At 39.1% G+C, this 22,148-nt stretch overlaps 1 protein-coding gene across 8 annotated transcripts in view; it reads right to left on the bottom strand.

Annotated features, from left to right (window-relative positions):
• Ankar (ankyrin and armadillo repeat containing) overlaps positions 1 to 22,148 on the bottom strand; it is a 76,453-nt gene that overhangs the window by 47,757 nt on the left and 6,548 nt on the right. For 5 of the 8 annotated variants that reach the window (XR_015628848.1, XR_015628849.1, NM_001431344.1 and 2 more), the window contains 8 exon segments: positions 14,012 to 14,449; positions 12,605 to 12,768; positions 11,790 to 11,893; positions 8,060 to 8,240; positions 6,145 to 6,364; positions 5,695 to 5,730; positions 2,960 to 3,161; positions 1,344 to 1,552 (listed from right to left, as the gene is read on the bottom strand). Coding sequence is in view for 6 of the 8 variants with exons in the window: in NM_001431344.1 (NP_001418273.1) it covers positions 1,344 to 1,552; positions 2,960 to 3,161; positions 5,695 to 5,730; positions 6,145 to 6,364; positions 8,060 to 8,240; positions 11,790 to 11,893; positions 12,605 to 12,768; positions 14,012 to 14,449 (1,554 nt within the window). In the remaining 2 variants the exon portion in view is untranslated. 8 annotated transcript variants of the gene reach the window in all.

Here is a 22,148-nt window from a genome sequence, read left to right as displayed (position 1 = left end):
TTTGTACCCACTTCTCTGGGTTCACCTCTCTAAAAACAGTACTTTGGACTGTGTAGTCCACAGGTCTGCCTAGTTTGAGACAGTGCTGTATCTTGCTATATTGGCCTTAGGATTTGTTTGTAACTTCATGTTATGGGAAATAGGACACCAGCTCAATGTTGCTCCGCCGTTTCCTCATGCCCAATTCCTCATATTTACAGTTGTTACTTGAATCAATATTTTGGATTTACATTGCCTATAGACTATCACTCTCAGTTGGGCATTGTAGTAACCCATGGTGTTGTCTTATTTCTCACTATTGTTTTTCCTGGATATAATCTTTCTCTATTTGAAATTCACCTTGTTTTCCCTGGACTCAGTGGCACTTTCCTCTGCCTAATTAAGGCTGGCTCCACTAGGGAATGCCCCTTTGCTGTCACCCTTTGCTCCCTGGGGTCTTTCCACTTCTGTTCACCAAGGAGAAAGACATCCTCAGTAGCTGCTGGCCTTTCTGGCTGGGCTCTGTGGAGAACCCTGGCACTGCCTGTTTTCCAGCCTCAGGAGGACTGTGAGTTATGTGTTTGAGAAGTTCTCAGCTTTCCTGATGATGGCTTGAGATTCAGCTAAGTCTAAGAGGTGGCTGCCATTTTCTCATACCCATTTCCTCACATTCATAGTTGTTACTTGAATCAATACTTTGGATTTACATTGCCTATAGACCATCACCTCCTGTTTCTTGAATTTTGATTGCTGCTGCTGCTTCATTGTTTAATCTTCATGTAATTATAATGTGGCTTGGGGGAGGGATAAATTTTGACATGCACATTCAATTGACTGTGCAATACTTATCCTTGTTTTTCTGGCTAAATTGAACACAAAATTTTGCATAAAAATTCCTCAAAATGTGAGGAAAAACTTTTCTAAAACTGCCTCTAAAATTAGGAATTAATTAAATTCCTAATTCCTTTAATTAATTAAATTAAAGAATAAATAGAAAAGAACCTTTGCTTCTAATTTCTGCTTTTTCATTCTTTTTTTTTCATTTGGGATTTGGTTTATTAATGGAGAAAAATGATGTTCTGACTTTTAAGAAAGTTGGGTAATAAGAGTAAATATCATTTTGTAAGCTATAGTTCATTTTGGTTACCAATCTTTAGTTAGAAATCAAACTACTTTTAGACACAAAAATACAGTTCCCTAATCAACTATATTACTCTTGGTTTCAATGCATAAATTTCTTTCATGATCTTCAATTTTAAAGATCTACACACTCTATTTTACTTATTTCATTTCAGCATAGCAGAGATCAAAGATAGAATAATCAGAACATTTCCTTACAATGAAATCTCATGTTCTATACTCACCCACCAGAGTTTTCCAAACTGGAAGTTCAGGGATATGCAGCTCTATTATGTACTTGAGTACCTCTGTATGAAAAGTAAGCACTGACAGATGGATGATGTTGTTCCCCTTTGTGTCTGTTTTTCTCCAGTTTGCACCAAGAGAAAACAGGTATTGGATCGTGTCTAGGGCTCCCGAAGTGGCAGCAAGTAACAGTGGAGTACACTGATTCCTAAAGTCGAGAACACATCGTAACAGTATTGAGCACACATACAGCGTCACATTTCCCTTTATTGTATTGCTGCAAGAACTCTATACTATCCCTTTGTCTTCCTTTAGATTCTCATTCTCTGAATTCCACAGATTTGCCTTCCTGCCTATCTCTCCTTAGTAGTCATTTCTGTCCTCTTTCTCAATTATTATATTTTGTAATGTGTTTGGAAATTAATACTATACAAAATAATTAAAATATACTATCCTATCTAATCTTTTCAGAATTTCTATAAATTAGTGGAGATATAATCAGATAATAGCAATCGACCTTACAAATATCAAATAGATTTGATAGTTATCAAACACATTTTTAAATATTTTATATCCAATTGCAAATCCCAGTTCCCCCATTGTAGTGGAAAATAACAGCAAGAAAATTAATTGTTTTATATAAAAAAGAGTTGTGTGCATGGTTATCCAACCCAGTGTTCAGCTTCCATTTTCCCTCATAGGGGAACAAGTGAGGCCATCAGGACAGTAGTAGTAGTTTCAAGAGCACCTCTGTGAAGACAAAGGATGCCTTCTATCCTTTTCACTCCTGTCCATAATACAGGCAAGAAAATGGAATGGCAGTAGTTGCCATTTTGTTCTATGGTACAGAAGCCATATGTTAAGGAGCAATAACAAAAGTCCAGTGTCCCTCAAACTTCCAAGCCAGTATGCAAATAACAGATACACAATTTGAAGACTTAAGGCTAACATATCCATGAATAGGTTCAGGAAATCAAAATAACCACATGGTGTTTGGATTCGTAGACAATCTTTAAGAAAAATTTATGCCTCTACTCTTTTTTTTTTTTTTTTTTGGTTCTTTTTTTTGGAGTTGGGGACCGAACCCAGGGCCTTGCGCTTCCTAGGCAAGCGCTATACCACTGAGCTAAATCCCCAACCCCTATGCCTCTACTCTTAAAAATGGCTCTTCAGCAAATTAATGAAACAGAAGACTGAAGGAGATGTTCCCTGTTTCCAACTTTTCTTCTTTTTGCTTGTATCTCTGCTAGACACAAGTAGCTACTTCTGCTGAGAATACATTCTATCTACCTGGATCTGGAACTACCTGGGTATTACATAGGAAACAAGAACAACTTTATCTTCCTTAGTTACATGGTTAGCCTAATAAACCTGTCTGTGAAGCTATACTATTGATACAAAAGGAAAAGAAATTCCCAGGAGCCATTCTTTATTCCTCTAGAAAACACACATAGGTGGATGGAAGATCTGGTCTTTATAAATTCTAAGCTTAAAGAGAAGAAGTTGAGGGTCAGAGAGGACATCAGCGCTTTGCTACCCCAGACAAATTAGGCCCTTAAATGGTGATGATCGTCAGGAAAGAAGTTCATATTCTTACAGATGCTCAATAACTCACTCAGCTGTTGCCTCAGCCTCTAGCAAACTCGGATCCTTCCTACAGAGTGCGATGATGATGCAGATGTTATCATAGAAGGCGGCGAAGTGTATTGGCATCCAGCCTCTTTTCTCAGTAAGTGTGTAATCAGCTTTGAAACAAAGTAGACAGATGGTTGCTTCCAGTGAACAAGCTTGTGCAGCCAGGTGTAGAGGTGTTGGACCTGAGATGAACAACTATTGTTTAGTAGTCAAAGAGATAGCCCTTCTAAAATAAATAAACAATAAATGCGCATGCCTTTATGAGTCCAACCATGCAGCTTAGTGCTTTATAGTATTTGAAAAGACTGAAAGTAAGCACAAAAACAATCATTTGGACAAGCTTGTATTACTTTGTTTAACGTGGAATGTCTGGAATAATCATACCTTTTATGGACAAGAAATAACATGGGGAAATATAGGTATTTGTATAAAATACATACACTTTTATTTTTGAAATATAATTATATTTAGTTGCTCAGGGTGGCCCTAAAACTTTAGGTATTCTTGCTAAAGGGGCTCAAGTAGCTGGTAAAGCAGGCCCGTGTCTTTAGGCTTCGGTGCCCAGTAATCTTTATATCACATCTTTGTCTGTAAAATATGAGCTGAATCTATGTGTTTAAAACCATTACTTAGCTGGCTCCATCTCCCATATTCTGGGTTGTGGATCCTGAGAGCCTTATAGCTGTTGACGACCCCTATTTGCTACATATGACTTCCTAGAAGTAATCACAGACTTCATTATTCATGGTTCTCGTTTGCAAGGCCGTATTGGTTGCCCCAGTTTCCTCTGCTCATTGCTAGGCAAATGCAGCACACGTTTGTGTACACGTGACCACTCTCAGGCTCTTGGTGGTACTGAGCATGGAGTGTGGACACTCCAGTTCAGTGTGACTAGTCTGTGTGTCGCTTGTGGTTTGAACAATGGCATTGTGAGCAGCCTCAGGACCTGCCTACTGTCTGGGACCTCTAGCAAGCCGAAGCTTGTCCGTGGCAGAGTATGGGATCTTAACATCATGTGTGCTCTGGAGGAAGGATACACCTTATCACTCTACATTGTATTACCCTGAAGACCTTGGACAGAGCTTACAAAGAGACAGCAGTGTGTAATCTTTAGTATGTAACAGACAGTCCCACTAGGAGAAGGTATAGGAAGAGCAGGACAGCTGTCACTTATATTTACTGTGACTGAATCTTTGATAAACTCTTCTTTAAAAAACTTTTGCCACCAAACCAGATTAAGAGTTCTAAGAAGTTGGCTGGGATTGGAGGCCATACATTGCATTATGAGAAAGTTTGAGACTGAAGGACAGTAAGAAAAAAGGATCAAAAAATTTTTAAATACTAAATTTAAAAATTCTTGCTTCTGGGGTTGGGGATTTAGCTCAGTGGTAGAGCGCTTGCCTAGCAAGTGCAAGGCCCTGGGTTCGGTCCCCAGCTCCAAAAAAAAAGAAAAGAAAAAAAAATTCTTGCTTCTTTTTCCAATTTCTAGTAAGGTGTGTATGATCACAAGACACAACAGACGGTCAGCTTTAATTACAAATACAATGCTCAGCAGAAAATTAACAGGCCTTTCAAAATTCAGTACAGAAGTGACAGTAGAAGGCAAACTGCTATGCTCCAAGTTGTAAGGTGGCCCAGAAGCAGAGCAGCATGACTATCAGCGGTGCCATCAAGCAGAACTTCTAACGTGACCAGCAGAAGGAAGGCTAATGATGAATTGCTAGAAGCTTGCTGTAGGCAAACATGAGCGCTGAAAAATCTGGGAGACCTGTCATAGGGGCTTCTGTCCAGTTCCTGCTAGTGGGACGCCCTGGAAGAAGATTGAAGGAGGAGAAACATAAGGTCATGGCTCCTTTGTGGAATACTCTCAGGTGTACTCTGTCCTTCACTGGAGTAGTACCTAGTCCCTCTCTGCCCTTGACAATATGGGCCTTGTAAAGTACTTGTTTGTTTGGTTTGGTTTGGTTTGTTTTTATGGAAGAATTCTTTAATTACCTAGTGTAGACTCTGAAGGTATATGGTAAATCTCTTACATGTGTAGAAAGGAAATGGAAATTTGAGGACAAAGATACTTTTGTGTTTTTATATTCAATGCTTATCTCAAAACATTGATCTCCACCAAATGTAATCATTCCTCAGAGCCCATACATCATTATCACCCCTAGAGGGCAGAGTGTCTAAATTATATTAACTTGTTCGTGGGAACAGGATGCTAGAGATTGAATTTAGGACCTTGCACATGCTGGGCAAGCACCATATAGCCGAGCTACATTCCCAGCTCTTAACTGCTTATGTACAAGCTTCCACAACCACTTTGGAAACTGAATTTATAAAACCAGTCTAGATGGTAGTAAATATTATAAAAGAGGGATACCTAACTTATGAGTATTAATAAACATGGGCAGAAAAATTACACTTCAAATGAAAAATGAAACCTGGTTATTTTACATTTTATGCAATAAAACATTTGCGGATTATATACTATAAAATGTTTTATTCTTTATTTTTTGATGAGGTAATTATTCATTTTCAAGACAGAATTTCATGCAGTCTAGGCTATCTCAAATTCACTATATAACTGAGAATGCTTAATCCCTGTTTCCTATTTCTGTCTCCCATGTGCTGGAATTACAGGCTTGTAGCACCACACCCAGCAAAAGTTTTGGCATATACAATAATCTCTTAATATGTACAAATACTTCACTTATGCCTTACCGTTTCTTTCTTTTTTCATATCCATTTTGGATGACTCTGTTTAAAGAGAAAATTGACATAGAAACATGATTACCAATATATAGGAGAACAAGTGACAGGGTATCGATACAGAAAGCAGGCTCACACCAGACAATGTGGAGTACAATTTCTAGTTGAAAACCATCCCTTTCAAAAGCTAATCAAAACCTGCAGGTGGGAGGATGTGCTGATTTAACAGTAATATTACAAGCAGCTATGTACTTATTCATACTGTGAAATGTACCTGTTTATCAGCAGATAGAAATCTGAGAAAGACAAGGGTGAATAGAACATTTTTAATTACCAAAATTTCTTTTCACATTTAAAAGTGCTTAAAGGACAACTGCTACTCACTGCATTTAAATCACCGAAGTCTGCTTTATATTAATTAGGCTTATGAGTACCGAACAAAGTTTGGAAACTGAGTAAAACCTTGGGTGAACATGATGAAGCGTCTCTGGTTGACGTTGAAGTTGGCGTTACACAGCTGACATATGATAGGGACCCGATTGTGCAGGGCAGCATGGTGGAAAATGGCGTAGCCTGCTTCATCAGAAACATTGATTGTGGAGCTTGAGGTTTTACGGCTAAATGTGTGGAAAACAGCAGACAAGCCTCTTTCAACAGCAGACTTCAGACCAAATGGGATACTCTAAAATTATTTAAAGGATCAGCATTAGTTTTTTAAAGTAGTTATTTTTTAAATAAAAATACATCAAAGTTTTCTTTAAAGGGAAGAAAAGAACACATGGAATGTATCAAAAGAGTCACAAGTTCAATGTTTGCCATGTTACCACAGGGGACAAGTGAAGAGCTTCTCCCTGGACAATGCTAAAAGTCACAGAGCTACAAGGAGATATTGAGCATGGAAAATATATTTGGAGAGATCGTTTCCCTGTCTTTTAGAGTTAACTGTAGCTTCATCCCTGCAGACAATTTCAGCAAAATGGACAGATACTTTCGTGAAGTAGTTTAAAAGCAAATGCAGTCTTAAGGACAACTCAAGAAATTTTAGTCAGCTCAAGTTATATAGCTGGAGAGAATTCTTTCTTTAGTTCTCAGATAAAGGTAAAAATATTATGCTCTTTGAGAAAGTCTGATAGTTTAGGCTAGTTATCCAAGTTTTAAAACTATGGCTTTTTAAACAAATAAATGGGAAGTAAGTACCAGGGTAACCTTTGAAGTCTGTTAAATAGAGGGTGACTCCGGATGCCAGCTCTGTCTAGTCTGCCTGCCACGGTGAAGCTGGGTGCTGTTGCTTCCTGACTGTGTGACTCCTATTAACTCGCTGCACTCCACACTTCTCACTTGTATAGTAGATGTGATAACACTACAAGCAGTTCTGCAAAGGGGCTTTCCTATCTAGAGTAGTGCTTTAAACAGTAGACATCAGTGAATATTTGCCATTCAGATTAATCTCAATCCAGTTTATTACAATTTGTTTACTTTGCCAAAATTGTAAAATCTAGAACCGTAGTGATTTTCAGCTAATGAAACACGGAATCTTTATTTCGTACTGAAGAATTTGTTTAAGCATTAGTACATCCCCAGGACAGATGTAATGCTAGAACAGTTACAGGACCTCTTCCATTCTCAGGAGACAACAAAGCACCCTATTGAGACTTTGTCTGTCAAGCTCCAAGCTAATAGACTTCAGGTCCTAGGAGTTCTCTCCTGGAGAAGTGAATTCATTTAAAAGGTAGTGTTGGTGGTCAGAGGTGTTGCTCTCTACTCATTTCCCTGACTTTTGCCTGGGCATCAGAGACCTTGACTGAAAATTTACACAACCCCTGTTCTCAGAAGAGTACTAAAACTCTCTCCCTCTCCCTCTCTCTGTCTCTCTCTCTGTCTCTCTCTCTGTCTCTGTCTCTCTCTGTGTCTCTGTGTCTCTGTGTCTCTGTCTCTCTCTGTCTCTCTCTGTCTCTCTTTGTCTGTCTCTGTCTCTGTCTCTCTGTCTCTCTCTCTCTCTCTCTCTCTCTCTCTCTCTCTCTCTCTCTCTCTCTCTCTCTCTCTCTCCTGCCTTGTCTTGTGGGCCCTGATTTCCTCTGGTCAGAGCCGTGCCTCATACTGTCTGGTGTTAGGGCCTGAACTTTCTCAGAGCCCCTGCCATGTTATTGTCTGTCTGCCTGTCTGTCTGCCTGCCTGCTTGCCTGCTTGCTTGCTTGCCTGTCTGTCTGTCTGTCTGTCTGTCCATAGCCACCAATGACTCTTCTAGTAAACTCCATACCCCTAACAATCCATCTCAGCACCCTTCATTAACCTCACATCCTAGACCTTTCACCTCATGTAGAATAGGGGACATCAATTTATAATATCTAACTTCTTACACTTTTTGATAGTAAAATACCTTGCATTTCATAGCTTTTTTTAAACCAAATTTTTTCTTAAATTGCTCGTGTAGTTGAGCTTCAGTCAGTGGAAGCCTTTTCAATCTCAGATTATTCACAATTTCGTTTATGGCTCCCCACCATTGAGTCTTATAGAGTTGCTGGTAGAAAATTTCAAGTTCAAAATAGATCACATAGTAGCTATAAAAAATAAAGGAAAGGGGTGTGTTTTATAGTTGTGAATTAGTTTGCTGCTTATTTATATACTGTCAAAACTTGCTTATTCCATAATAATTACATAGGACTATAGTTTGAACTATACTTGATAGTATAAAAAAAGCATTATTATCAACTATTATTGAGATTTTTATCTGTATAATTATCCTTTTTAGTGACTATTTGGCTTGGTTATGTATTCTCATAACAGATTAGGAACACTGTCCTCAAGTCACTAGAAGCCTAGGTTCTAGAGAAAAGAGCTGTAGAAAGGGTCTTCCACCTCTGTTTTCCTTTCTCTTACTGTTTTAATCTAATTGTGTCCATAAATTGTTTTTCTGAGGGATAATCATCCTTAAGGCCAACCTGGAATAATGTTTTAGGTAATGGCTCCTTGCCTTTTACTGCATCTGTAGGCTAAAGAAATTCCCGCCCAATCCTGAGACACGGGCTGGAAGACTAACACAGGCCCTCTCTTTCTGGAGTAGAGCAGCAACACGCCATACAATTAGTCCGTTGCCTGCAGTGGCTTCTCACCACAGGAATGCTTGTGCTTCCCCAAGAGGAAGCACTGGTGACTTTTCTGGCAGGAGTGAAGACAATCTAAAGAGAAGCACTTTGTGAGACTGTGGGTCTCTACTACCCGAGAGAGGATTTGGCATGTACCCTGTGAGCGTCTCTCATCAGATGAGTGTGTGAGGTCCAGGGTCACTGTATACTAAGCTCTGGCACTAAGCACATGTAGGTGCTTTATATGTGGTTAGTGCCACAGATGGTCTGTACTTCAAAGTTAGTGGCTAGATATTTTAGCCAGGTAATCTTCATGCAAGTACTGTGTAGTGATGTACTACATGTCTTATTCAAACTTTAAGTGTGATTATCACCAGGGACTTTAGGGAAGCTCACTTGTTTTCATTAAGCAGACTTCTGGTCAGCTTCCCTACATCTACAGCAGTATCATGAAACTGGTATGTTCTTCTCCAAACCGGGTATTTTAGGACAATTAATCTGTTAGCTTCAATAATTATCATTGCTATAAATCAGCATTGTTCTAGTCTTAAGGACTTGCAGTTTGTTGAGTGTCTGATTGTAGTTCCATGCCTTTACTCTGTTGTGATGAGAAAACTCACACTGAACCTAAAGTGAGTCTAGGATCTAAATTTTCTAGCTATGACTCAGTGTAGTGACTGCTTCTTTAAATCAAGGAAAGCAAGAGACTTTGAAATACCCTGTTTCCAGTTGTTCTCATTATTCTCTGGTCCAGCACCAAGAGCCCTACATTATGATGAAAAAAGAAACAGACTGTCTAAAAGAAAAAGTTGTTTGAAATTATTGGAGTTTTAAGGTAGCACTACTTTGAAAACAGTTACTGGGAAAGGAACTCTTATTTCATTGGATCTGTCAAATCTAACTTATGCCATTTGCCAGGCGTGGTGAGAAGCCAATCTGAGAGAAGGCAGCACACACTCATCCAGAAGCAGGAGTTATCAAAGATGGCACTCGGAACTTATTGGGCACCCAGCAGGAGAAAGGAGGGAATCTGGGCAGGAAAGGAAGAAGCCAAGGGTTTTTCACTGTACTTGAGAATACTGGCCAATTGGCATACAGAACTCCAATTAGACATTATGCAGAGGTTGGCTTTTACACCGGATGAAGGTTCTCTAGTGCTTGATATGTGAACCTGGAAAATACTGATTAGGTGTTTGTGGTGTTTAGTTTCATTTCATGCTGTCTGGTCTAAAAACATGCTCATTTTGTATTTGTTTTTACTAGGTGTGTGTGTGCACGTGTGTTCAGAGGTTAAGTGTCTTCCTTTATATCTCTGTATCATGTTTTGAAGCAGAGTTTCTCACTGAACCTGAGGTTCACTAATTGGCAAATGTAGCCGGATGAATGGTGAGTCCCTGGGACCCTCCTATCTTTACCTCCTAGTTATGGGAGACTCCAGTGCTGTGCCTGGAGTGTTTATGTGATGCAAGAGACCAGATCTCAGATCCTCATGTGTGTTCAGCAAGCACTTTAACCAATGTGCTACCACCCAGAACCTACTATAGTTTTCAAAACTTGAAAACTCATATCTACCTACAATTCACCAACTTATTCCCCATTGCTGCTCATTAGTCAGACACTAGAGAAACAACTGCCCAATGACATCACATTGCAGTGGTTGAATCTCTTACAGGGCAATAACAAGATGCATTCACTAACTTAACTATTGCACCTAGGACACCCTCTCACGAATCTAGCTCTCCTCACTGCTTCCATGCACTTTCAGAATCACCGCTGTTCCAGAAGCCTGATAGAAGCTGAGAAGTAGAATTTCATTCATAGATGTCTCCAGGATAGTGTGCACTCTGGCAACGACTGTCTATGGAATATTCAGTAGATGCTGAATCTTTGAACAAGACCTTTCTTTTCCAAAGAGACAACAAACAACTTAAGGCAGAAGGTATTTCCATGGAGTCAGCCTATGAGTAAGAGGCCACCTTCACACAGGTCCTCAAACATGTCTCCATCTTCACCCTGCTCTTTCTCCTTCAGAAACATGGTCACATGGTAGCTGACGTCATCTTTAGCAGATGATACTCAATCGATTGAACACATTTAATTCTTTGTCTTCACAGACCTTTTGCCTCATTTTCTGTTCTCCCCATCCCAAGATTATTTTTACCTCTTCCTGTTTCATTAACTTTCCCTCAATTTACCCTTTAACTTGCTGCAAATAGTCTCCATTGCTCATAGTCTCATTGGAATTCTCTTACCAAATCAAAACTAACTTTAGAGGCAGCTCTTCACTCTAAAATAGTTGTCATTTTCTGTTGTATCTGACACTTTTATTATATTTATTCTTACACAAACATCCCATTTGACTGCTACTCTGTCTCAGTCTCTGTTCCCTACTTGCGTGCTATACCATCTCAGTCTTCTTTGTTTGCTCTCTCTCCCATGTTTCTTTCCCTACTCCATTTTTGAAATTTCTGTTCTCCAGAATTTCAGACTTGGCCCTATTCTCTCAACTGTCTCCATCTACTAATGGAAACAAAAGAGTGGAAACAAAAGAGCAAACAAACCTTTTCTCTGAGCTGTATAATTCATGTTTTAAAATTTCAGTATCCATGGTGAAATATAGGTACACGGTACATGGAAGGCTCTAGAAGCACTGAAGGAACTACACCATTTAGAAGATGAAAGACATAGCAAGGTCTGGCATAGAGGATTTGGAACTGTTAATATAAGGAAATGAAATGGTGTGTGCTTTGTCCACTCCTTTCAACAGCCCCTCATAATCTAGTCCTCACCTCCATGCCTACCTAAGTGTGCTCACTGTAAGTCCAAGCTCTAAGGATATTTGTGGGTTGTATCAAAGTGTGTGAAGTAATAACTTTACTATGCTTTCAGTCTGTCATTCACAACATCATACCGGTTCTAGGATTGCCATTCTCAGATTTTAAGCTAGCTTTTGCTTTTTGCTGCTTTCTTGTTTTCTGCTAACATTCAACAATCCGTGGCTGGTATGAATGGAAAGCTCCTCACCTCTTTCCATAAAACTCCATGACTGGTACTGAGTAAAATTCTTTGTATCCTGAATCCTCTGTAAAGGTATTAGCAGCACATGCCCATATTTTTTTGGCATTGTTCTAAAATAAAAATCACATATTAAAAAAAATCCTTAAGCGAACTCTACAATTCTAAGATTCTTTATCTGAAATGTTTTATGTGCAAATGAAAAAATGCCCCAGAGAAATCTGATAATTGCATGTATCCCACTCCTAGTCTGAGAATAAATATAATAAATATAACAAGTAAGGCGCTGATGTATGTGATGCAATCAGCTTCCTGGGTTATCAAACTTAAGGCTGTCTTTTTTCTTATCATAATCTTTGAGAAATAAAGATAGATTAGCATAGTGCTCAGGAATTTATTTATTTTTGTTTTTTTCCCTTTTTTAATTAATAAAGTCTCTCTGATGTGCCTGGTTGACTTTGAATTCATGATTCTCATGCCCTTGGGATCTCAGGTATGCCACCATGATCAGCCATGTGTTCAGGATGTCTACTGTATGCTTTAACTGTCCGAGGACAAAGATTGCTCATTTGAAATCTGTAAACTCTGTGATGAAAGTAGCTGTATTGGGTTTATTTATCAGTTTATTCTTCAACACAGCTGCTTAGAGGTGGCTGCATTTAATTCTTGTTTGTTTCAGGAATGTGTAAACAGAGAGTGGCCTGTGAGAATGGCTGTCTAGAGACTTACAAGGTGCCTGTACCAATAGAAGCTCTTTCTCAGTGAAAACTTATAAAAACAGCTGAAACAACAGAACATCTCAGAAATACTAATGATCCAAAGACCTTAAAGTCGTCCAGAGCGTTCTCAACTGGGCTCGTGCTGATGTCAAATTCAATCCCTCCGTGCACATGGAAGTACTGATGTTCCTTGTAATCGAAGTTCTGGCACTTAAAGTTCCGTCCATAGATAAATGGAGGCAGCTCTCTCTCCGTCTTGACCTTGTCGTCTCCAGAAATAAAAACAATTATTTGAATTTAAAATGTGGAAAACACATAGATGATTGCATTTTAGATATCTGATTATCATTCATGTAAATAAATATAGAATTCCATAAGAAATTAAAACTTGGCAATTACTGACTATAAAATTATTTACACTCTCTCTACAAAGACACACACACATACACATACATACACATATATACACACACATACACACACATACACACACACACACACACACACACACACACACACACACACACACACACTTGTGGCACTAGAGACTATACTCAGGACCTTGCATACAAAAGTGGTCAATCACTGAGCTCTATTCCGGGCCCCTTTATTTCTCACTATGAGCCGTCTTTCACTCTGTCACCTATGATAGCCTTGATCTCACGTTAGACTTGAATTTGTGATCTTTTTGCCTCTCTCTTGAGTAGCTGGGACTACAGGCCTATGTCAACAGGTCCAGTAACAAATACATAAATAAATAAGTAAATACATGCCTAAGTATTTAACTTTTAACAATAAAATAAATTTGTTTAATGAATCTTAATGTGGTTTTACTATATAAACATTTAAAAAGCATTGTCAAAATATTCTGGTTGACATCTATGAGTAAACATTAACATATAATTCCTCAATTATTGGAAATCAAATTCTATGTTTTTGATAACTTTTATTTAAACAATGACAACAAAATCTCTCTTGAGGTACTTTAGGCAAAAGATACTATAAAGAATTAAGGAGGTATTTCTCTGCTATCTTAGTCAGTGTTCTATTGTACAGAGACATCATGACCACAGCAACTCTTAAAAAAGGCAGCATTTATTTAATTGGAGCTGGCTTACAGTTTCAGAGTTTTATTCACTTCTGGAAGCACAAGGTACATAGTCTGACATGGCAGAGGAAAAGTAGATGAGAGTTCTATATCCACATCCACAAGCATTAGGAAGAAAGCAACACTGGGCCTGCTTTGAACTTTTGAAACCCCAAAGCCAACCCCAACGACACACTTCCTCCAACAATGCCACCTAATCCCTCCTAGTATTCCTAATCAAGTAGTGCCACTCACTGATGACCATACACTTGAGTACCTGAGCCTTATTCAAACCACCACACCATGTGATAAAACTAATCAGCTCCTATTACTAGGAAACAATGAGAACATACACACTACTTATTTGAAAAATAATTTTCTAAAATCCCAGCAAACATAAGATCTATTTTTGCTTATCCTCTTACCTGAAAAGGGTGGAAGTAGACTATTTAAATATGGAACTTTCATCTTCTTTTTTAAACTGAGTAAAAATGGAATCAGGAAACATATTAACTTTAGATAGCCTATCCCTCTTCTGATTTCTTTTTTTTTCTCGAAGTGCTTTTGAATAACTTTTTTTTGAAGAGAGAGTCTTTGTTGTAGCCTCTGGTAAGTACAAATGTCAAGGTAATCCTGGTTGTACTTTATAGCATTAGTAAGCCAATAGGCTGTCTCAAATATAAAGATGTTTTCATGCTGCTGAATATGTGTGGTACTGAACGTCAGCTTCATCATCATACCCTCAGCATATTTCATGAACATAGCCTTTTCTTCAGGGCTATTGGGTTCATATGTTGGATCTTCATTCATGTCTTCATCATAGATCCCCTCAAAGTCTGGGTCATTTGTAATATCAACCAAACCTTCACAGTAAGAAAAAAATTAGGTAATAAGAGACAAGATAAGGAAAGGTCCCATGAAATTTTCTGGGCAAGACACAGTTCTTGTAATCATGAACTCTAGCTGTGGCTCCCTCTACTAGGTTGACCCAGAACTGACACCACCCCTGCAAGCAGTCAGTCAGACATGAGAAGCTTGGGATGACCTACTTCTTTTTAACTGCCAAATTCATAGCTAAGGGTACATTTATGGAAAGGAGCTTCATGGCTTTCAGTTGTGTGCCCTCTGCTGATTCTACCCAGCTCCAGTTGTTAAATAAAAGACCTTGGTTAAACAAAGTGGATCACAAAGTAAAAACAAAACTTATAAATCTTGGAAAGAACATAGTAAAGAAGGGGCTATTAATAGGATGAGAGTGAGTTAAAGTTTAGGGAAAAAAATGCAAAAAATGCAAGAGCATCATATATAAGGAACAGGTTGTATTCAACACTAGGCCTATCCACACATCCTATGTGCTTTGCCAGCTAGTGAGTCCCCCAGGAACCCCTTTGTCTACATCATTCCAAACCTCAATCTGATTCCTACTTGCACAGCCTAGGTTCTGGCCCAACCTGACAGTTCCCTGACCCCTTACCTTCTCTCATGGCCCACAATCTTCAGGCCTCCACTCAACTGAACTGCCTGTGTGCTGGCCTAACCTGGTGAATTCCCAATACCTCAGCCCATCCATGTCATCTCATACTCCTAAGCATATCTAAGGTACTGTACCTTGTACATAAGTTCAAAGAGATGTAGCTATTGTCCCATTTGTGCATGTGCTTGGTTACCACTGACGTGGAATTAGCCCCATTCTACCAAATTGAAATCAAAACTACCCAGAGGGTTTGGATTACTATTTCCTACTCTCATCTGATCTAAAACCAACCAAACTTGGGCAACAACAGAGAGAAAACCAAGCTACAACTTAACAGAGGCAGCCTAAAATCTCACATCAGACATACAACCATAAAAAGAATTTTACATGTCAAGATCACATCACAAAAATAAACACTGTATGAAAGGCCAATACAGTATGTCTTTCCCAAGACCCACCCAACCCTATAGAAATGTTTTCTAATGAAAATTATCCAAATTAACCCTCAGGACATAGAATTTGAAAGAAAAATCTTAACCATGACCAAAGAATTTGAGTTTAAGGAGGACACAAATAGCTCAATGAACTTAAAGAGGATAGGAATAAACTCCTGAACCATGTCCAAGAAAGCAAAAATACATTAATGAATGAGATAAACAATGAAAATTCAAACTCTAAAAACTCAATTCAGTAATGAAAAAAATTGGAAATACTGAAAAAAAAATCAAGCCAAAATGAAGATAGACTAAAAATTTTCAACAATGCCACTTAAAAAGAAGAAAGACTTTCCAGTATAATGGATTAAGTAGGAAATATAATATCAGGACTAAAAGATAAAGCAGAGGAAACATACCCCAACCCAACCACAATCCCAACCCTAAACCTAAACCCAATCCTAATAAAGAATATGAAAACTTTTTTTTAATTTAGAGAATACTTTATTAGTTTTTGTAATCAAACCCACGTAGATAAGACCTTACATTTTTAATACAGTGTGTTACCCCTGTACAAATTAAAAAACTTAAGTTCAACATTTCTAGACCAATATGGCTGTTAATTTCTGTACAGTGCCAACTCAACACTGTAAACGGGGATACTTTTTTCCAAAGTTGACAGCACAGCTAAAGTTTCAAAAAATTCAAATTATATATCTTATATATATATTTATATTTATATAAAAAGACCAATAATAGCAGTGTGTTATGCATCAACAGCAGCAACAGCTTTTCCAGGTTCTGCAGTCATCTGAACAAAACTGTAGAGACATCCAGCACACTCTATTAAAAAAAAAAAAAGTAAAAAAACAAAACCCGAGAAAACAGCACAGTTCTGTTACTCTTGTGGTACCTGGCACCATTTTTTTTTAAATTAGCTTCTCAATCATCATCTGGAAAGAAAACATTCTGAGCAACATCATTAAAAACAGCTCTGATAAAGCACGGTCACTACTACGTATCATAAAGCAGGTACAAGCTATTTTACATCCACAGAGGTATGATACAGTACTGTCCTACATCTATAATACTAGAGGATACAATTTAAAAGGCATTATTTGAGACTTGATTCTACTTTTCCAGCAGAGGGCCCAAAGGATGGTGTGACACAGCTTTGTAAAGAAACATACTCTAGACAGGATTTCCTTTCACTAGTGGCACAGTTCTAAGGATTCATTCTCTCCATGAATGTCAGCTAAAACCGTTATTAAAAAATGAAATATCCCTAGAACAAAACCGTATAACCACCGGATTCACATGAAGATGACCTAGTGGAGACAAGCTGGACCTCACCTTACCAACAAGCTATCAAATCTGTTATGTTTAAACAGTGAGACCTCCAAGGAAGGAGATGCCAAGTAGTGCTTCAAAGCTTCGGACCACAATCAAACACAGCATCCTTTTCAACAGAAGCAGAAGCTCATCTGAATATGCTCAAGGATGCTGACATCAACATTTAATCATCTCCTCACTCATCCAGGAAGAAGGGGAGATCAGTTACTACTGTACTTTATTGTGTTCAACCAAATCACCATGTTACAAAAATAGCAAGCTGCCATAATAAAAAATAAGGCTCCTCTATCCAGCACCAGATAGCATCATTTTACTTTCAAGCCTAGAGGTTGCACACTTGTATATAAACCAACCGAAGATGAGGATTGAGAGTTCATCTTGGTGGATTTTTCCTTTGATGAATATGAAGTGTCCTTCCTTATCTTTTTTGATGACTTTTAATTGAAAATTGATTTTATTTGATATTAGAATGGCTACTCCAGCTTGCTTCTTCTGACCATTTGCTGTTTTCCAGCCTTTCACTCTGAGGTAGTGTCTGTCTTTGTCTCTGAGGTGTGTTTCCTGTAGGCAGCAGAATGCAGGGTCCTCATTGCGTATCCAGTTTGTTAATCTATGTCTTTTTATTGGGGAGTTGAGGCCATTGATGTTGAGAGATATTAAGGAATAGTGATTATTGCTTCCTGTTATATTCATATTTGGATGTGAGGTTATGTTTGTGTGCTTTTCTTCTCTTTGTTTTGTTGCCAAGATGGTTAGTTTCTTGCTTCTTCTAGGGTATAGCTTGCCTCCTTATGTTGGGCTTTACCCTTTATTATCCTTTGTAGTGCTGGATTTGTAGAAAGATATTGTGTAAATTTGGTTTTGTCATGGAATATCTTGGTTTCTCCATCTATGTTAATTGAGAGTTTTGCAGGATACAGTAACCTGGGCTGGCATTTTGTGTTCTCTTAGGGTCTGTATGACATCTGTCCAGGATCTTCTGGCCTTCATAGTTTCTGGCGAAAAGTCTGGTGTGATTCTGATAGGTCTGCCTTTATATGTTACTTGACTTTTTTCCCTTACTGCTTTTAATATTCTTTCTTTATTTTGTGCGTTTGCTGTTTTGACAATTATGTGACGGGAGGTGTTTCTTTTCTGGTCCAATCTATTTGGAGTTCTGTAGGCTTCTTGTATGCCTATGGGTATCTCTTTTTTTAGGTTAGGGAAGTTTTCACCAATCTAGCGTTACCAAGAACACAGGAATACTAGAGGAAGGGATATGTATAGCTGAAAAACATAGAAAGCAAACAATATGACTAAAATTACTGAAAGACAAACTATGAGTGAGAACGCAAACAGCAAAACAAAATAAACAAATAAAATACCCATAGGGAAAGGCCTGCTACCAACATGCACCTTTCCTTTTATTCTCCCAGATTTCTTCTTTTGTTTTCATTTTTTTCATCTTTATTAACTTGGGTATTTCTTATTTACATTTCGATTGTTATTCCCCTTCCCGGTTTCTAGTCCAACATCCCCCAACCCCTCCTCTCCCCTTCTCTATGGGTGTTGCCCTCCCCATCCTCCCCCCATTATCGCCCTCCCCCCAACAATCACATTCACTGGTGGTTCAGTCTTTGCAGGACCAAGGGCTTCCCTTTGCACTGGTGCTCTTACTATTCATTGTTGCTACCTATGAGGTTGGAGCCCAGTGTCAGTCCATGTATAGTCTTTGGGTAGTGGCTTAGTCCCTGGAAGCTCTGGTTGATTGGCATTGTTGTTCATATGGGGTCTCGAGCTCCTTCAAGCTCTTCCAGTCCTTTCTAAGATTCCTTCGATGGGGAATCTTCGATGGGGGTCCCGTTCTCAGTTCAGTGGTTTAATGATGACATTTACCTATGCTGTATTCTAGGTGTGTCTGTCAGGAGAGATCTACATCCGGTTCCTGTCAGCCTGCACTTCTTTGCTTCATCCATCTTATCTAGTTTGGTGGCTGTATATGTATGGGCCACATGTGGGACAGGCTCTGAATGGGTGTTCCTTCTGCTTCTGTTCTAAACTTTGCCTCCCTATTCCCTGCCAAGATATTCTTGTTCCCCTTTTAAAGAAGGAGTGAAGCATTCCCACTTTGGTCATCCTTCTTGAGTTTCATGTGTTCTGTGCATCTAGGGTAATTTGAGCATTTGGGCTAATATCCACATATCAGCGAGTGCATGTGTGTTTTTCTGTGATTGGGTTACCTCACTCAGGATGATATTTTCCAGTGCAATCCATTTGCCTATGAATTTCATAAAGTCATTGTTTTTGATAGCTGAGTAATATTCCATTGTGTAGATGTACCACATTTTCTGTATCCATTCCTCTGTTGAAGGACATCTGGGTTCTTTCCAGCTTCTGGCTATTATAAATAAGGCTGCTATGAACATAGTGGAGCATGTGTCTTTGTTATATGTTGGAGCATCTTTTGGGTATATGCCCAAGAGAGGTATAGCTGGGTCCTCAGGTAGTTCAATGTCCAATTTTCTGAGGAACTCTAGATTGATTTCCAGAATGGTTGTACCAGTCTGCAATCCCAACAACAATGGAGCAGTGTTCCTCTTTCTCCACATCCTCTCCAGCATCTGCTGTCACCTGAGTTTTTGATCTTAGCCATTCTCACTGGTGTGAGGTGAAATCTCAGGGTTGTTTTGATTTGCATTTCCCTTATGACTAAAGATGTTGAACATTTCTTTAGGTGTTTCTCAGCCATTCGGCATTCCTCAGCTGTGAATTCTTTGTTTAGCTCTGAACCCCATTTTTAATAGGGTTATTTGTCTCCCTGCGGTCTAACTTCTTGGGTTCTTTGTATATTTTGGATATAAGCCCTCCATCTGTTGTAGGATTGGTAAAGATCTTTTCCCAATCTGTTGGTTGCCGTTTTGTCCTAACCACAGTGTCCTTTGCCTTACAGAAGCTTTGCAGTTTTATGAGATCCCATTTGTTGATTCTTGATCTTAGAGCATATGCCATTGGTGTTTTGTTCAGGAAATTTTCTCCAGTGCCCATGTGTTCGAGATTCTTCCCCACTTTTTCTTATATTTGTTAGAGTGTATCTGGTTTGATGTGGAGGTCCTTGATCCACTTGGACTTAAGCTTTGTACAGGGTGATAAGCATGGATCAATCTGCATTCTTCTACATGTTGACCTCCAGTTGAACCAGCACCATTTGCTGAAAATGCTATCTTTTTCCATTGGATGGTTTTGGCTCCTTTGTCAAAAATCAAGTGATCATAGGTGTGTGGGTTCATTTCTGGGTCTTCAATTCTATTCCACTGGTATCTGTCTGTCTCTGTACCAATACCATGCAGTTTTTATCGCTATTGCTCTTAATACTGCTTGAGTTCAGGGATAGTGATTCCCCAGAAGTCCTTTTATTGTTGAGGATAGTTTTAGCTATCCTGGGGTTTTTGTTATTCCAGATGAATTAGCAAATTGTTCTGTCTAACTCTCTGAAGAATTGGATTGGTATTTTGATGGGGATTGCATTGAATCTGTAGATTGCTTTTGGTAAAATGGCCATTTTTACTATATTAATCCTGCCAATCCATGAGCATGGGAGATCTTTCCATCTTCTGAGATCTTCAATTTCTTTCTTCAGAGGCTTGAAGCTTTTTTTTATTTTTTTATTTTTTATTATTAACTTGAGTATTTCTTATACACATTTCGAGTGTTATTCCCTTTCCCCGTTTCCGGGCAAACATCCCCCTCCCCCCTCCCCTTCCTTATGGGTGTTTCCCTCCCAACCCTCCCCCCATTGACGCCCTCCCCCCAACAGTCTAGTTCACTGGGGGTTCAGTCTTAGCAGGACCCAGGGCTTCCCCTTCCACTGGTGCTCTTACTAGGATATTCATTGCTACCTATGAGGTCAGAGTCCAGGGTCAGTCCATGTATAGTCTTTAGGTAGTGGCTTAGTCCCTGGAAGCTCTGGTTGTTTGGCATTGTTGTACATATGGGGTCTCGAGCCCCTTCAAGCTCTTCCAGTTCTTTCTCTGATTCCTTCAACGGGGGACCTATTCTCAGTTCAGTGGTTTGCTGCTGGCATTCGCCTCTGTATTTGCTGTATTCTGGCTGTGTCTCTCAGGAGCGATCTACATCCGGCTCCTGTCGGTCTGCACTTCTTTCCTTCATCCATCTTGTCTAATTGGGTGGCTGTATATGTATGGGCCACATGTGGGGCAGGCTCTGAATGGGTGTTCCTTCAGTCTCTGTTTTAATCTTTGCCTCTCTCTTCCCTGCCAAGGGTATTCTTGTTCTCCTTTTAAAGAAGGAGTGAAGCATTCACATTTTGATCATCCGTCTTGAGTTTCATTTGTTCTAGGCATCTAGGGTAATTCAAGCATTTGGGCTAATAGCCACTTATCAATGAGTGCATATCATGTATGTCTTTCTGTGATTGGGTTACCTCACTCAGGATGATATTTTCCAGTTCCAACCATTTGCCTACAAATTTCATAAACTCGTTGTTTTTGATAGCTGAGTAATATTCCATTGTGTAGATGTACCACATTTTCTGTATCCATTCCTCTGTTGAAGGACATCTGGGTTCTTTCCAGCTTCTGGCTATTATAAATAAGGCTGCGATGAACATAGTGGAGCACGTGTCTTTTTTATATGTTGGAGCATCTTTTGGGTATATGCCCAAGAGAGGTATAGCTGAATCCTCAGGCAGTTCAATGTCCAATTTTCTGAGCAACCTCCAGACTGATTTCCAGAATGGTTGTACCAGTCTGCAATCCCACCAACAATGGAGGAGTGTTCCTCCTTCTCCACATCCTCACCAGCATCTGCTGTCACCTGAGTTTTTGATCTTAGCCATTGTGACTGGTGTGAGGTGAAATCTCAGGGTTGTTTTGATTTGCATTTCCCTTATGACTAAAGATGTTGAACATTTCTTTAGGTGTTTCTCAGCCATTCGGCATTCCTCAGCTGTGAATTCTTTGTTTAGCTCTGAACCCCATTTTTAATAGGGTTATTTGTCTCCCTGCGGTCTAACTTCTTGAGTTCTTTGTATATTTTGGATATAAGGCCTCTATCTGTTGTAGGATTGGTAAAGATCTTTTCCCAATCTGTTGGTTGCCGTTTTGTCCTAACCACAGTGTCCTTTGCCTTACAGAAGCTTTGCAGTTTTAAGAGATCCCATTTGTCAATTCTTGATCTTAGAGCATAAGCCATTGGTGTTTTGTTCAGGAAATTTTTTCCAGTGCCCATGTGTTCCAGATGCTTCCCTAGTTTTTCTTCTATTAGTTTGAGTGTGTCTGGTTTGATGTGGAGGTCCTTGATCCA

The sequence above is a fragment of the Rattus norvegicus genome, chromosome 9 (genome assembly GCF_021556685.1).
Source record: "Rattus norvegicus strain SHRSP/BbbUtx chromosome 9, alternate assembly SHRSP_T2T, whole genome shotgun sequence".
In the NCBI taxonomy this organism is placed as follows: domain Eukaryota; kingdom Metazoa; phylum Chordata; class Mammalia; order Rodentia; family Muridae; genus Rattus; species Rattus norvegicus.
This window is presented reverse-complemented; position numbering and strand designations above follow the sequence as displayed.